This window comes from Dermacentor silvarum, chromosome 10, assembly GCF_013339745.2.
Source record: "Dermacentor silvarum isolate Dsil-2018 chromosome 10, BIME_Dsil_1.4, whole genome shotgun sequence".
NCBI lineage: Eukaryota > Metazoa > Arthropoda > Arachnida > Ixodida > Ixodidae > Dermacentor > Dermacentor silvarum.
Genome location: NC_051163.1, coordinates 153,658,593 through 153,675,476, shown reverse-complemented (window position 1 = coordinate 153,675,476; position 16,884 = coordinate 153,658,593). Strand labels below are relative to the sequence as shown.

Sequence of the window (16,884 nt, the reverse complement as noted above, 5' to 3'; positions counted from 1 at the left end):
ATATGTTGCTCCGTCAATATATTTACATGTTTCGATGTTCCGTCGTCAACAACCGCACATGTCTGGTACTCTTGTTCCAACTTCCTTTTTTTTTTTTCCTTTGCGCATTCCTACTTTCCTTGCCTGCGTTTGTATACTCAGTAGTTTAAACCTGGCGTCGCCGTCTTTTAAACCAGAAACACATCTCGACTGGTGGTGTTCATAACCCTCGCAATAGGTGGCGCTAGTCACCCACGGCGAGCGAGGAACAAATACCTTCTTTTTTTTTTTTTTTTTTTTTTTTTTTTGTCGTTAAGCTGCGCTGTGGAGTTTTCGACCACGGTGCACCGGCACCTTCTCGCTGCTCAGCCGCTACAAGCCAGCGAGGAAGGTGTTTCGAAGATACGTTCGGCGCTATATAGACCATCACGTTCGGCTCTCTCCACACGAAAAGACCACAATGTGGCGCTCCGGCGCGTACATTTTCGTGTGCTCGCTCGCACTCGTCGTCAGATGTTCCGAAAACTTCGCTTTCGGTAAGTGGGCGCCGAACCGTGCCGACCACTGCTGTGCCGAATTTCCATCTACAGTGGAACCTCGTTACAAGAGATCAGCGGGGGAAGCGTTCGTTATAATGAAACTTGCGCTACTACAGTGAACGTAATAGATCGTCCGCACAAATCTGCAGTAGTATAGAGTATAGGACCCACGGGAAAAGCACGCAAAAGTTAAGCAATGCTAGATCTACCAAATTTCGCGACACTGATCGCGGAATTGATCACAACGAAGCTTTGTGAAGCGCATATTACGAGACACAGCGCCTTGTCACCTTATAGGTGGCGCCATACCGCATAGTGACGTGCTTTTGTGATTATTAAGCATACACCCTCGAACATTATGAAAGTAAACATCTTTTTTTCAAGAGTCCGCACTGGCTAAACAACTATGCCTCACATAAAAATGTTGAATTAGAGTAAATGCCCAACGGAAGAGCTATACGTTACACATTAGCACGCCAGATTCGAATCCGCAGATCAGTAGTAATGATTGCTTAGAAACGAAACTGTGTCCTTCCTCGTATTGCTAACAATTGCACATTTTGAAGACGCGCTCAATAAGAAGGTTGATTCGCTATAGAAGATAATATTGCGCTTTCGGTTCACTCAAATATAGCCCGGTTGAATATATTTAAATTTACTGCACCGCACCCAGTAATTCACTACAGCAGTGTTCGTAGTAACGGGGTTCGACTGTATATAATACTATACCATGTCACGTAGCGATAAACTGGAATTCCTTACAAAAAGCACGTAAGGAAGAATTCGAAGGCCCGTTAGCGCCACGCTTCGCGGATCCGTTTCAGAAAAGCCCAAGATCCAACCGTTCTCATTTCCCAAGCAACACCGAGTGGGCAAGGACATCACCGTGTCCTGCTTCGCGATGGAAGGAGAGCCTCCACTCTCGTTCGCCTGGCTCAAGAATGACGAGAAGATCGAAAGCGGCGCCAAGTTCACCGTGGAGCACGTCGCTGGGAAGATGACTACGTTAACCGTCCGCGAGGTGTCGGCGGCCGACATCGGAAACTACACGTGCACGGTTTCAAACGTCGCCGGCAGCGACCGATACGCCGCTGCCCTGCTCGTAACCGGTACGTTCTAGTTGCGTACGTATATATACCCTGTGTGTGTGGTCTTCTTCGGGCGGTCGGCCTTGCCGCTCGAATAGGGAGGCCTCCTTCCTCTTCTTTTTTACCCCTCACCCGGCCCTCCCCTGTGCAGTGCTGTTGAGGCGTCCTCACACGTAGAGACAGTTAAGGCGCTGCCCAAGTTTCTCCTCAATTTCCTTCCTTTAAAAGTGACATACTGGGCCCTGTGTGTGTTTATCACATTATTCATTCATGCGTAAGAGAAAGCATGCGTTCTTGTACTTGTTCTTACGGAAGCACTTGTTCTTGAGCACAAACCCGTTTTTTGAGCGAGAACATAGCGCTAAACGTTTACCCAATTGCTTCGTCAACTAGCCCAGCACGTTAGTATTGTCAAGCACATTGTCCTTCGTCGAGTACAGTTGATAATTCCTCCAGCAGATTTGTTCCGATTTTCTACATTCATTCAGAAAGCAAGCGTATGCTGAGAAGCTAACAAATCGAACCGCTGCAGGACTGTAATGGCGGGCGACAGTGTTATCCTGAGCACTACGTAACGGATTGGATTCAATGCCGCGGCGGCCGCATTTCTATGGGGGAGGGGGGGGGGGGGATGAAATGGTAGAGGCCTGGTCACCAAGCTTTTAGTTGCACGTTACAGAATCCCAGTTAGTCCAAATTATTACGGAGTCCCTGAGGCGTCTCTGGCATCGATTACGTTGCCTTGGAACGCGTTAAGCTCATATCAATCAATTATCAAGCTTTCCGATTCTAGCATCTTCTCAGTTTCTTGCCAGCACCGCCACTTGGTCTAATCGTCTGCATTTCCCCTTCGTAAGTAACTACGGAGGTGGAATGTCAAAACGCTTGTGTCATTTGATTTCAGTACACGTTGAAAACGTTGTGGTGGGTCGCCACTATATGGCGACCCTCATAGGGTGGTTAAGTGTTGGGTGACTTTTGCGAGCACATACTCCTTCCTCACTGAAAGATGCAGAGCATAAATGGCCAACGAGACCGAACGTCCAAAATGTCCGTCGAGTCACATGGCCGGCTTGAGCATTCAGCTCAGTGGACATTGGTCATTCAGGACGTTCAGGCTGGTTGGAGATTCAAGCCGCAAGCGCCACTGGAATGGCTGGTACCTGAGTGAGGAGACCGTCGAACTCCTACTGCGCATGCGTGCCCCTGTGCTTCTGTCCTCGTAGTGATGTTCGGAGCCTTTCCCTCCGGAATTCACCTGCAACATCCGCTCAAGCCCAGACCAGTATCACGGGTTGAAATCCGTCGAACCTTGGCCGCACCCTTCGATAGCGCTGCTACAGTTAATTAGGTGTATATTTACCGGAGTGACCTTTTATTATACTGTGCTGTGTCATTTTGTTAGCGCAGTGTTCACTCTCACCCCTATTTTCCTTTTCCTTGCGTAGGGTAGCAAACGTGGCGCCCGTCTGGCGCACTTCTTATCACTACTTTCCGTCGCTCTTTCGAGCACGCAAAACGCTGTAAAATCAGTTCTCGTGCTTCGGAAAACATAAACGAGAATTTCATCCAAGATAAAAAGTGTTCACCGTACATTATGCACTTTTCCACCGACACTTCTTGCGCAGGCACGTCTGTTCATCACGGCGTATTATTTCAAAAATGCGGTCAATCTTCGGCGCATGAGTCTCGTACGTTCCCTTAATCCCCACGGTGTGGCGCTAGCTGTCCGCACAGAAGTTCAAATGACGTTTGGCCGCGCAGCACTCGGCTATATAACCGCGAAGACGCCGCCTCTATTCGACGGAGGATCGCCGACTCGCCGCTCTGGCTGTTAGAATTTCACGTCGCAGGATTCAGCCATGAAGCTCCGCTTACCAACTTCACTCCTCGTGATCGTCGTTGTCACTATTGCAACATGCGGCAGAGCGGAACTCTCAGGTGAGCCTATAGCCTGAAAAAACGTCGGCAGACTGCCAGCGATTTCTCCGGCGCTGAACTCAATTTACTGCGACAGCAGTAGGCTTTCACAGAGGGCGCCGCTATCATATGAAGTACAACTTCTTTGCGATGCAGAGAAATTTCATCTTCGCAGTTAAAGCGGCACGAAATGCACTGGGCGCGGGCCCAATATGGGTGCCTACGCATGTCGCGTTTACCGTATTTTCTGAAATCTACGTGCCACGTAATGCCAGTAACCAACTCCTCCAGCTTTCAGCAACGTCATATTGTTCGATATAGTATGCTGCTTCTCGCAGCCTTCGAAATACAGGCACGAACGTCGCCTGCCTCAGAGTTTGAGTGCAGCACGAGACCCCGCAGAAGTTGACATGCGCGAAGGTTGCGCGACAGCTCGCTCCATGGTAAGCACGTCGGGCTGCCAACTGCACATTGCCTCAGGGGTACGAGTTCTATAACACGCGGCGATCCAAAGGCGAAACTTTGCATTTCGTAGCCACATATAGCGAGGATGAGAAAGTTGCCTCGCGGTGCAACGGACAGGACGGACACAGCAAACCGAGTTTGGAGCTTTCAACTGCTGTCGCAGTAACAATGAGTAGACGTCCAGTACTGCTTCGCCGAGTACATTTAGAGGGCTCCATCGAAGGAAGAGCTCTCTTAACGGAGCCACGCTACTTCTTTCAGTCGAGCCACCGAGGCTGCAGCCCTTCACTTTTCCAGTCATCAAGCAGGCCTCGAAGAAAGTGACCGTGCACTGCGCCGTCTTCGAAGGAAGCGAACCGCTGCAGTTCGCGTGGTTCAAGGACGGGTCGAGGCTCAGTAGCGGCGGCGCCAGGAACCAGGTGAAACAGCTCTCCGGAACTGTGTCTTCTCTCACGATACCGCAAGTCGGCGCCGAGGACATCGGCAACTACACGTGCACAGTCAGCAACGCTGCCGGCTCGGACAGCGTCACGTCGCCGCTTCTCGTCAAAGGTGAGACAAGAGGCAGCGCCTGACGCCCACCACCGACAATTACGTGCGCGCAGAGATGGCCTCCGAGATCGCTCCGTTGCGCCTTTTGCCAAGGTGCGGCCGCGCGAACTCAGAGGCAGCGGTGGGGAGCAGCAAAGCGAGAGATGCGACGACTTGTTTGACTGTCAAGTTAATAATAATAATAATAATAATAATAATAATAATAATAATAATAATAATAATAATAATAATAATAATAATAATAATAATAATAACGGATTTTAACTTCGCAAGGAAACACTGCTGGATGCTCCGGATTAATCCTGACAACGTGGGGTTCGTTAGAATGCACCTAAATCTAATTACGTGGAGCTTTTTTGCATGAGAATCGAAGCCACGATTTCGAGATCAGCACCGTGGCCGCTGAACCACCACGGTGCGATGGCAGTCAAAGTCAACTTGGATAGCCATGCAAGGTGACAAGTAAAAGGAAAGTCACCGTCAAATCGGGATCCCCTCTTTCCGTAATGCACTCTCTCGTGCATAATGTACTCTCTCGGTACAATTTCGAGCCGCGTCTGAACCGATAAGAAGAAAGCGCTCCTCCCGCATTGCAGTAACTGACCACGCAGAAATGAGACAACGCGCGAGGATATTCGCATGCGATGCCTCCATCCGTTTGAAAATCATTCCTAGAATAATCTTTACCGAGTACCTCAGGCAGCACGCTCGAATTGCACACGCCTTAGAGACAAAATACAAGGCACACACACCAATTCATTCTTCGCTTTCATTTACACAGCGCACTTGCGAGCACTGGATTCGCGCGCCTGGCCAAAACGTTAGACTGGATTTCGCACCACTTTATCAGAGTGCAGCAGGGTATGTTGTTTTTGCATCCAAATTTCACTCAAGACCGCAAGCAGCGCGCGACGTGCTACCTTTTCCATGTCATATGGCGATGGATGAGAACACTGTACCAGTGATCAGAAACACTGGGCAACATCACGCGCACTTTGCACACGTTGGAAAAAAACTTCTGCTTGAGAAGACCGCGGTGATTCAGTTTCCACCCTGCGTGTCGCTGATTTACCCTGGCGCGCCTTGGTCTCCGTTTGGTCCCACCGCTCCTACTTACGCAGTCTGCCTCCATGGGGCGCCACGTGTCCCACTGTGCGCAGTTGTCCCACGTTCGACGCTCACAGCGCGCTATACATAGTTTGCACGTGACGTCATATCCGCCGCCTGCCCCGACCGTCCGCCATCGCTAGGCACCTCACTACTAGCCGTGCCGCTGGCCCGCTGCGTTTGTGTTTGGCGTTCGTTTCTACGTGTTAGCGCCGCGTGTTTGCTATCGTGAAAGCTTTGCGATGGCAAAAGTGAGGAGCCCTGAATTTTGCCCTTTCTACATGGACGAGCTTGTAGGGCCGACGCGGGCTCGCTACAAAGAAAAGGTCGGAATGTGCGACGGCGTGGACCCATACTAGCTGCACGTTGGCGTGGATACCACTCCCGGCCTCGACGTACGTGGATATTATTAATTAGCTTGTCCCATCCACGAGCTACGTCACGCTGAACGAAATAAAGGCTTACAAATCGCTGAAGGCGCACAATTCACGAGCGGTTGGGTGAGGAAGGTTGCAGCGAAGCGACCGGGTCTTACCATCGTCCTCGGCGAGGTGAGTCAATGAAAGCATATGTTTATTGGCGTGCGGCAGAGAAAACTATCTCAGTATTTTTTGTGCTGCTTCATTCAGGGAAAGCTTTATTGACACAAAGGTTCACCTATATGCACTTTTCCCCAAGCTTCAAAACGTGTGTTCGCTTCTTTCTGCGAGGTTTGCCATGGTTTACAGTTCGGTGCATGTCCGTGCATGTGAATTTTGTTGCGTTAAATAGAAGTAGCCCACTATATTGAAAGCATGCAGACATTCAAATATTGCCTAGCATGTCGCTAAGCGAAGCACACATACCAACAAATGACGATGCGAAGCAGTTTGTAGGCCGTTAAAGAAAACAAACTTTGGGTTTTCCGTGCTAAAATCACGATCTAATTGTGAAACACGCGGCAGTGGAGGGTTCCGTGATAACCAGAGTTCTTTAACGTGCACTACAACACAAGTACACGGGCATTTTTCAGAGCGGTAAAGGCGACTATGCGTGTGGGAGCGGGCGGTCACCAACGTACCAGTACGGGGCTTTCGCTGCCGCCCTTTTACGATCATGCGTGATGCGCAGTGTTTTGGCGTGTTACCTGAAACAAAGTGACGACACGCACGTTGTTCAGGTCCTTCCGATTTATCCGGGAAAGCCACAGGTACCGACGTTTCTCCGACAGCATTCTTGTGCGTTCGCACTGCCATGTTATTACGTTTGGTGTGGACCTACGCCCAGTTCTGCGTAGCTCGGCTTCGCGGCAGTGGTACTTCTTGTGCGGCAACCGAAAATCGCGCAGATTGGCATGATCACCACGCGAGAAGGAACTTCGGATCAACAACGCGTCAGCGCGCGCAGCCTGCCCCAGCACGCTTCCGCAGGCCCGCAGGTGCCTAAAGATGGCAGACAAGCTCGCGGACCGGTGCGGAAGTGACGCACGTGCAAACTATGTATAAAAGCGAGCCTCACTGCATCGCGACCGCGCTAGAAATCCGGGTTTCACGGACGGGTCTTCCAAGTCATGCTGGTGACCGTCCTACTGGCGGCGACGACGACGCATCGATGCAGGAGCAGGTACGCCGACACTTCAGCGGACGTCGAATCGACACGAGCTTCCATGAAAGGGATTATGCGCGCGCTGTTCAAACCGCCTCTTTCGCCGCAGAGCCACCTCGACTTCACCCCTTCGCATTCCCCAAGGACCATCCGCTGGGACAGGCTATCGCCGTCACCTGCATCGCCAGCCAAGGCGCCCAGCCGCTGCATTTCGAGTGGCTCAAAGACGGCCGACCACTGCCGGCTCAGGGACACAAAGCCATCTCCAAAATGGTCACCGCAACGGTGTCCGTCCTCACCGTGCTAGACGTCGGTGCCGAGGACGTAGGAAACTACACGTGCACGGCTACCAACGCCGCGGGAAGCGATGGCTTTACGGCAGAGCTCGTCGTTGCCGGTGGGTCGCAAGAAAGTTTTGTCTTGGTATTCTTCAATCGCAGCAGTATTCCGTTCATTCCTTAAAGAAAAAGCTATGGAACGGGCGTTCAGTGAAGTCCTTGAGTAATCCTAGTACAGTGATAGAATATGAGACAAAAATAACCGTTATAGCCTCGTGATCGTGGTGGTGATGGTGATATGACGCGATATTGGCTGGAGCGAGCTGCTATGAAAACCTTGTGGTCCCAATGTATCCGTTATTATGAAAACAAAAGAAGAGAAAGAGAGAGAAAGGATGGAGAGAAAGGCAGGGAGGTTAACCAGAGGTAGTTCCGGTTGGCTACCCTGCACTTACGATTCAGTGAGAGAAAATGTTTCGCTGCTTTGATGACACGTGCGTGATGACGTTTTGGTAGACAAAACACTGTTCGCGCTAATTGATGATCTCAGCCTCTCTCATTCTTTCTTTTGCTTGTACTGAGCGACTTCCATAACTTATAATCGTGCTGCCAGTTAAAAACGCGATTCGATATTAAACACTTTGAACCCGCCACAGCATCGTTAGCTTCGGGCTGGCGGTTCACATATGCGCTATAGTTTCTCTTTTTCTCTGTCTTTTTTTTTTTTTAAGGTGGGGGGGTGTCGCATTCTTGAACCGCGACGGTGGAAATCCAAGATGTACACACGGCCCTGGACAAAGCTATCCTATACATGTCGCGAAAATACTGCATAACCCGCCGGAAAGCTCTCGCCATGCTTTTTGAAAGACGCCGCCTCGCATCGGCAACCTAGTTCCCGCTTTAGACTCAGTGTGGCGTTAGTTGTCCGCATCTCTGGTTGCCTACATAAGCACCTCAAGCAACTAGCGCCGTATCCGCCACAAGACCGCGCACGCACGCAGAAGCAAGTCGACCGTGGAAATGGTTCCGTCTACTTCTGCTTGGATTGCTGGATCGCTACTTGGAGCGTCCCTGATCTTCGTTACAGCGACGGCACAAGGTGAAGCTCAGCGAAGATGTGGGAAATAGATGAGAATAATAATTCCTCGACTTTTCGTACACGCTTGAACAGAAGCCCCGAAGCTGCAACCCGTGTACATCGCCAAGGATCACCCCCTGCTCGAAACCCTCGTGGTGTCCTGCATCGCCATTCGGGGAAGCCAGCCGCTCAAGTTTGCCTGGTTTAAGGACGGCCGTGCCTTGAACGAGGGGACCAGGGCGCTGCCTCGGTCGCTGACGGATACGCTGTCGACGCTGACAATTCCGAAAGTCACCGCCGAAGACGTCGGCAACTATACGTGCCGCGTATCCACCGCGGTCGGAAGCGACAGCTACAGTGCCGAGCTGCTCGTCACAGGTCAGTGCTCCGGGATTGATTGGCTGATTGAATGGTTTATTGACGGGGCTTATAATGTCCCAAACCAACACAAACGCTGAGAATACGCCGCAGTAAAAGGTGCTAGATTAATTTTGATCACCTGGGTTTCATTACCGGGCGCGTATATATAATTGAACATATTGATTGAAATATGAACGAGCTGCCTATGAAATGCCGTCGACATGACTCGGAATAGCACTTCCGTTTTCAGCAGCAGAACGCGCCACTGGCGCACCGGGACCCAGCCAACGCACATGTTAATCAAATTTCTACGCTTTAGATTGAGTTGAGTTGCGTTAGAATAAGTGCTAACATCGTGATCAAGCGACCGAAACTTTGGGCTTGCACCTCCTTCTGGTTGTATTTCTAACCGGCGAGTTATGTTCAATATACCCCCTTTTTTTTTTTTTTCAAAGTGTCTTGTGCCACCTACTTGTACATGCGCACCAACCTACTTGAAGCTCGGCGCGATAGGCCACTTACATGAAGTCAATGGCCAATGGGAGGCGTCGTTGGCGGCTCCTGTCGCTCATCGCTCAAGTAACCACGCCAACCTGTAAGGACAATTATACGAATCAAATTAATACGCAAAGGTACGATGCCAAAGCAAACTAAACGCAGGTTTCCCTCTGTTACCTTAAACAGAAAATGACAAAATGTCGAAGAAAAAAATGTGGAAGAAATGCACAACAGACTCATCATCTGTGACGTCCGAAAGAAATATTTCTGTTCACGTTCTCCGAGAAAAGTTCCGAGAACGCCGGTGCTACCCGCACGTTTTCAGTTTACCCTTACTCATTATAAAGCAACATGTATTAACTGCAAACATACGGAAATAAGTCCCAAAGTGAATTACACTACACTGGGACCACTAGTTAACCCACACGGAAAAGGGAGTATATGAAAAAAGCGGGCAGGAAATGTCGCACGAATATAGAACAATATACGAGTGCTTTGGAACCGCTTCTTTTCAAGAGCGTCTAGCACATTCCGTCAGCAATGTCACGCTGAATACGCTGACGAACGCGCATGGCGGCTCAGACACTTATGCCGTTGCAATGGCCGTGGATAGGAACTGTCCACGTCTAAGGCTAAAAGGTTAACGAAAGAAAACTGGTTTGCTGACCTGCGGAAGGAAAGGGGCTATGGATATGAAAAGGCGAAGAAAAAAACAAAAGAACGGCAATCACGCAACAGTATTCACAGTAACAGCCCTCGTGCGACTGTCTGCCTACATGCTATCTCTATTTCCTGCACACTTGGCGGTGTTTCCAGGTTCACTCTTTTGGCGTCCAACTGGAGACTGGAGTAAGACATCCTTACACCACCTGCCAAGTTACCGCGGTGCGAGGCCACCGCCCGTCCAGCACTGAAAACCACCGTCTTAGCACACGAAAAATATAAACGACAGCTGTCAACGGTGATAGTGTCATACAGCTGGAAGTTTATATTTATCGCACGATTGACGGATGGCAAGAAAACGACATGAAGTCGCGGTTTTCGAGCAGCGTTTCCCTCAGCGCCCTCGGTGTGGCGCTAGTTGTCCATCTTCTCACTCCTGCCGCCGTTTCGGTGCTCCCAACACTCGACGCAGTTGACCAGATCGCGCCGTCGACGGTTAGCTTGTAGCTGCACGCACTCCGGAATTGTACCACGGGGCTTTCGATATGGTTTACCAGACAAGTGTATTGTTCCTGGTCTTCGGTGCGCAATATATTGCTCTCTGCAAAAGCGCCGATGCCGGTAAGCCAGTTTAAACTGTCTCTCGGAGTCGTGAACCTTATGCCGTACCCTTACACCGGACTGCATTTTTCCCCAGAACGGCCTCTAATCATGCCATTTTCGTTCCCGGAGAACGCTGTGCTCGGGCAGAAAACCACGGTCACGTGCGTCGTCTCAAGCGGTGCGGGTCCCTTCCGTTTGGCGTGGACGCACGACGCTAAGCAAGTCGACAGCAGCCACAGGAGGCACGTCAAGATATTTTCGGAGAACGTGGCCGCTCTGACCATCGAAGCTATCGCCGCCGAGGACGTTGGCAACTACACGTGCACGGTGTCGAACGCCGCAGGGAGCGCCAGCTACACAGCTGCTCTCCGTGTGGAAGGTGAGAGGACGAGTTAAATGAAAAAAATTCGCCGCCCATGCACTCCGTACAGATGGTAAACCAGCGATGCTGAAATGTGCGGCCCCGGTATGAGCCACACGTGATTTCTTTCCTTCCATTCCGTTCTTTCCTTCCTTCGTTCTTTCTTTCTTGTCCCTGGCCCATACCCGCATATCCAATGCGGGTATGCTCCGCACGTGATTTTATTATCGGTAATCGTGACGTAACTGACCAGCATGTGATGTTATTGATGTCATGACCTATCTGCAGTCATGTTAGTCATACATTCGTACCCTTCCATGCCAATTTTGGAATATCCAAGTGAACGAGACGCGAGTTTTCGATAGGTTTATTTCCGCCGGAGGGTTTCGGTGGTCGGACCACGAGTGTTTCAGCCTAGGCATATACAGTTTCGCCGTAAAATTAAATGCTGGGTTTTTACGCGCCCAAAGCACGGTATGATTATGAGGCACGCCGTAGTGGGGGACTCCGGGTGAATTTTGGCCACACTGGGGTTTATTAACGTACACCTAAATCTACGTACACGAGCGTTTTTTCTTTTTTTTTTTTTTGCATTTAGCCTTCATCAATTTGAGGCCGCCGCGACCAGGATCGAACCCGCGACCTCGAGCTCAGCAGCGCGACGCCATAGCCACTGGGCTACCGCGGCGGGTAGCACGAGTGAAACGCTCGTATATGTGCGGGTCATTATTTGCACATTACGTAACGCAGACATGTTTGAATTTCCGATACACGCCGGCACGGCTCGCTTGCCCCGATCTTTCTGGACAATCGCTACAACGGTACGTTCTTGTGCGCCATGCACCGCTTTGTCGTCTCCTTCTCTTTCCTTACGCGCATGAAACGAAAGCCCGCTCGTTTGAAAACCAACTGCGACCCTGTCGTGTAGTAAGTAGCTCACCCGTTACACATTTGACTGCCGAAACTTGTGTCACTAGCGCCACCTACAACTGTTAAAGAGCAACCTTGCTCTTTCCAACGGTGAGCCCCTTTTCTTGAAGTTCGTCCACTCTCCGCTAAGTGGCGCTAGTTGTCCGCGCTGTGGAAACGAATGCATTTCACGGGTAATCGAGTTTCTTTTTCTGCAGAAGCTCTCAGTGGCATCGAGGTGTTAGGACAACGCGGCTTCGTCTCAGCAAGATTCGCAAAGCTGCGATTATTATAACACGCACGGTTTCGTCATGACCGCCGAAAGCGGCCTCTGGAGCTTTCGTCCACTTTCAGCGTTCCTCATTTGCGCTGCGTACGTGGCGGGCGCCTACGAAAACAAATGTAAGTCGCCGCACGATTTTTATGGTTCAGCCCTTTCGCTCAGTCCCGCCCTGGGTTGCCTTTTTCCTGAAAATCGCTCGTTTCCGCAGCGCCTCCGATGATCATGCCCATCTCCTTAGCCAACAATATCGCCCTGGGAGAGAAGATCCTGCTCACTTGCGCCGTGACGCGGGGAACGGCACCGTTCGAAATTCGCTGGACTCACGAAGGCAGGCCCGTTACAAACACGAAGAACAAGTACGCCGCTTCCGTGACAAGCAACATCGCGACTCTGACCATTGAAAAGGTGACGGCCGAGGACGTTGGAAACTACACGTGCTCCGCCAGCAACGACGTTGGCAGGGACACAGTTACAGCGACGCTGATGGTAGAAGGTAGGCACTCGAAGAAGTCAATATACTGTGACCTACCGTGTGATGATGTTTAACATAGCAGTTCCTCCTTGCTCGAGCAACGCTATCGAAGAATAGAAAGAATTTTGCTGTCTCGTTTAGCATGAGTGTTCTGCTTTTAGAGTGGAATCAAATTAAAATTCGGGGGTTTTACGAGGCACGACGTAGTAGTGGAGAGACTCCGGAATGATTTTGACTACCTGGGGTTCTTTAACGTGTACCTAAATCTAATTGTACACGAGCGTTTTTGCATTTCGTCACTATGGAAATGCGGCTGCCGCACCTGTATCGAACCGGTGACCTCGAGCTCAGCAGCTAACGTGGTTTCTAGCCTATAACTACAGTGGCAAGGGGAAATAGCAAGTTTTGGCAATCTGAGGTTTTGGCGATCTGCGGTAAAGTATATATGGGATTTGGAATGTTTTTCTCCTTTCAAAATCATAAAAGCATTAGAAAGCTGGGACACACGCGAACTTATTATTAATATAGTTGCCGCCTGCCAGCGCCACTTTTCCTTGCTGGCGCGTCGCGGTCATGGACAACCAGCTTGTCGATGTCGTTGCTCTATATTCCACGGTGTGGCGCTAGCTGTCCAGGCCACGGTACAAAAGCAGCACTCCTCCTTCGTCGCCGCATTGTGTTCAGTCTGCAAAATCGTATTCGACTACGTGCAGCTCTTGGTGCACGCGGCTCTCATCGTGTTGCTGGCATAGCTGTATTTCGTGCCGCCATGCGTCCTCTACTAGTGCATTTACTTCGAGTGACGGCGTTCCTCTTCATCGCTCCAGCGTCGTGCAAAACTGGCGGTAAGGCCGCATTTCTGTCTTATGAAAGTCATTCTACCGATGTTTCTGTACGTCACCAGCCAGGCGTCTGCGAATTTTGCATTTCAGAGGCTCCCCGGATTCAACCGTTCGCTTTTCCGAAGGAGCCTCTGGCAAACTCCAAGATGGTCATCTCTTGTAACGCCCACGTCGGTACGGAACCAATCACATTTGTCTGGCTTCGGGACGGCCAAGAGCTACGCTCCGGAACTAAGGTCAAGCAGAAGATAATCACCGAAACTGTCAGCATGTTGATCATACCGGAAGTGTCTTCGGAGGACATCGGCAACTACACCTGCGAGGCAACGAACCGCTTCGGCCGAGACACGTTCACAGCGCCACTAGTTCTAACAGGTCAGTTCAGTATGTGGGGCCTTTGGAAAGTTTTCGCATTCCTACATTCTTCTATGCGCGACGTAACATGTCCCGGGACGACTGGAGGCACGCAGACACAGCTCAGCTGAATTAGCATTCATTGGGGCAACAATTGCTTGTTAAAGTGGCGACAGAAACAATTTCGCTGTGTGTCTTGTGTAACACGAAGTCTCTCAATTGCTGCGACTTCAGCCGAGTAAGATGATTGTTATAGCATCAAGTTGCCCTCATGCCTATAAGCCATTTTCAATGTATTTACATCTTCTGCGAAGCTACGTGGTTTGATGTAATGACAGAAATTATCGTTTACGGCGTATACATTACTTGTGACAGTAGTTCCGGTTCTCGGAAAGTCCACTTCGCCTCGGCACATGTAGCAACCCAGCATGCGCTGATCATACCGCGCACTTTCCGAAAGTCCAGCCTTAAAGCTAAAGGATCGTACTTCCTACCACGCCTATACGCTGAATTGCGAATTAAAATTATTGCAAATATACTCAAAGGTAAAGAATACGGGTGACTGAAACGACAAATGACGCTACGTCACGTTTGTTCACGGTTTGAAAAACCAAACCGTTGCACGCTCGACGTCGTTTGTAACTCATCCACTGAGTGGCGCTAGCTTCCCGTGGGCGGAATATATGGCTTGCTGGTTTTTCTTGCAGCAGCGCTCTTCATTCAGTTGCGGCCGCTCAGGGCACAGAGCGAGTCGTCTCGTTTGTTCTCCGAAGGCTTTTGATTTCTTTTTGATCTCGAGTTTGAGTTCTTCAACGCTTACCAGCATGGCGCCGTTATACCCTACCTTCATGTTCCTGGCTACGACGTGCATAGTCACAACTTCCAGCCGTTCCGTCGGTAAGTCGAATATCCTGCAACCTCAACAGTTGAAGTCAACTTAGTTTTGACTCCGACAAAGTACAAGAGCTCCGAGTGTGCAATTAAGCCTGCACGCAAAGCATTCTGTATAAGTATTACTTTCTCGCTTAGCAGCCGAAACCGCCTCCTGCCATCTCACCACCCATATTTGCAGAATCGCCAAAAATCCAGCCGTTTTCTTTTCCGAAGAACCACCCAGTCGGAAAAGACGTGACAGTGACCTGCTTCGCAACAGAGGGTGCGCTGCCGCTGACGTTTGCATGGCTCAAGGATGGAAGAAAGTTAGCCAGTGGCTCGAAGTTCGCCGTAAGGAATGCACTCGACAAGATGTCTACGCTCATCATACACGAAGTCTCGGGAGCTGACATCGGCAACTACACCTGTCAGGTGTCAAACGAGGCCGGAGACGACGTGTTCACCGCAAGTCTCCTTGTAACTGGTGGGTCAAATTCGCTCAGCTAGCGCCTTGTGTTCCACTGGGGAACGCAAAGATCGAACTATATATACCGCAGTTTCGAAGGCGTCCTGCTGCCTTCGCAGGAACCGCTATTTGCGCCAGCCGGTTTCCCACATGTTCCCTCGCTTTGTGTCTCTTCATCAAATGAAAACATGTTTTAAGGTCTCACAGCTTAGAAATTCTGAATTGCTATGCATAACTGGCATCTTCGCGAGTCCAAGTACCTTTGGTTTCCACTATGCCTTTTTTCCGCTGTAACACTGCTAGTAAGCTGCATTTTTAATTAGCTTTTCGGTTATTTACGTTGTTACAAACGCTCCCGACATTACTTAAAATAGGTGTGGTGATATGAGGCGCACAGTGGCACGTGCAATGTCCGCGGCGCTCGTTCTTTTATGCATTAACCGTACCACTATGCTTAATATCACATTTTGGGGGTTGATCCGCCTACGTTACAACGTGTTCTGCTCCTCGCACAAGCCTAGGTAATCGGCCAATAGTAGTTTCCATTTTTCGTAACTTGGAAACGACGCAAGACTACGAACGGCTTAGGCACAGAAGATGAGAGCCATTTGTTGTTTTTATTTCTTTCTATCTCTCCTTTCTTTTTTTCTACTTTTTCTATCTTCACTGAGACAGCTATGGTTTACGTTTACCAGCCAGTTTCACATTCCTTGCGCGAACACAATGAGTTCAAACCAATATATAACTTCACAATTTCCTGTACCTTATCGAAAAAAGATCACTGAACGCGTCGAGTTTATATTATTCTGCAGGCCTCAATGCCAAAGGTGATCGAGTTGTAATCCGTGATTCAATAGGTGAGGCGTAAACTCGTAAAGGCTCATGGGAAACGCCGTCTGCTCGGCGCTTCCGGTTCAACCGCTGACGGTTCCGGCACACGATTGTCCGTTCGCGGGGCCGGTCGCGCTTGCTCTCTGTGCACTTTCATCACAAGGTATCGCCCTCGCTGTAAATATCTAGAGCCCATGACGGTCGCGTCGATGACTGACCATTATATCTGAGCATAGGCAGTTTTTTAAATAATTTTTTAGCCGAATCGACCGAACACGTGCATTAGGTATACGTTATTAGGTATGACGAATCGCACTTTCTTGTTCTCAAGTGAATTCTGTTCGCGCCAACGACAGAACTCACCAGAGCTTCGCTAGCTTCCATCTGCACAGTAGTGGAATAGGGATCTGATCTTTTCTTACTTATTAAATCTAAGTTTCACTAGGCTGATTTGATCAAACATGCATGGTTTAGTAGTGGAGGCGTTAGAGGCGGGCAGGAGGTTCCAATCCATAACTTTTTCTTGGTACGAATGTCTTGGAACAACATTTAAGCGAATACCTTGCATATATAGTATAGCGACCTTAATTTAGTGCTCGATGCAAGATGAGCAAGGTGTAGTGGGAGGATTTAAAAGGCGTAGACCGTAATTCTTCTCGTATATTTTGTTGAAGGTGCACAAGACGAGAAACACTATCCTAACCATCACAAAGCTGCATTATTACTTATAAAGAGACGTTGAAAGCATATTAAGACAGACTCAAACGTGCGCGGAAGTG

General features: G+C 49.8%; 1 protein-coding gene across 1 annotated transcript; it reads left to right on the top strand.

Moving 5' to 3' along the window:
• Positions 1 to 1,419: 1,419 nt before the first annotated feature.
• On the top strand, positions 1,420 to 15,324 carry LOC119431933 (titin). The gene is made up of 8 exons (XM_037699376.2): positions 1,420 to 1,627; positions 4,253 to 4,543; positions 7,344 to 7,631; positions 8,684 to 8,968; positions 10,809 to 11,093; positions 12,476 to 12,760; positions 13,672 to 13,956; positions 15,008 to 15,324. Exons 1-8 carry the CDS (start codon positions 1,420 to 1,422, stop codon positions 15,313 to 15,315), a joined length of 2,235 nt encoding a protein of 744 aa, XP_037555304.2. The 3' UTR covers positions 15,316 to 15,324.
• The last annotated feature ends 1,560 nt before the right edge of the window (positions 15,325 to 16,884 follow it).

Coding starts and splice junctions, on each gene's coding strand:
- LOC119431933 (XM_037699376.2), top strand. CDS start 1,420: ATGGAAGGAGAGCCTCCACTCTCGTTCGCCTGGCTCAAGAATGACGAG. Junction 12,761..13,671: donor AGCGACGCTGATGGTAGAAG/GTAGGCACTCGA, acceptor TTTGCATTTCAG/AGGCTCCCCGGATTCAACCG. Junction 13,957..15,007: donor AGCGCCACTAGTTCTAACAG/GTCAGTTCAGTA, acceptor CCATATTTGCAG/AATCGCCAAAAATCCAGCCG.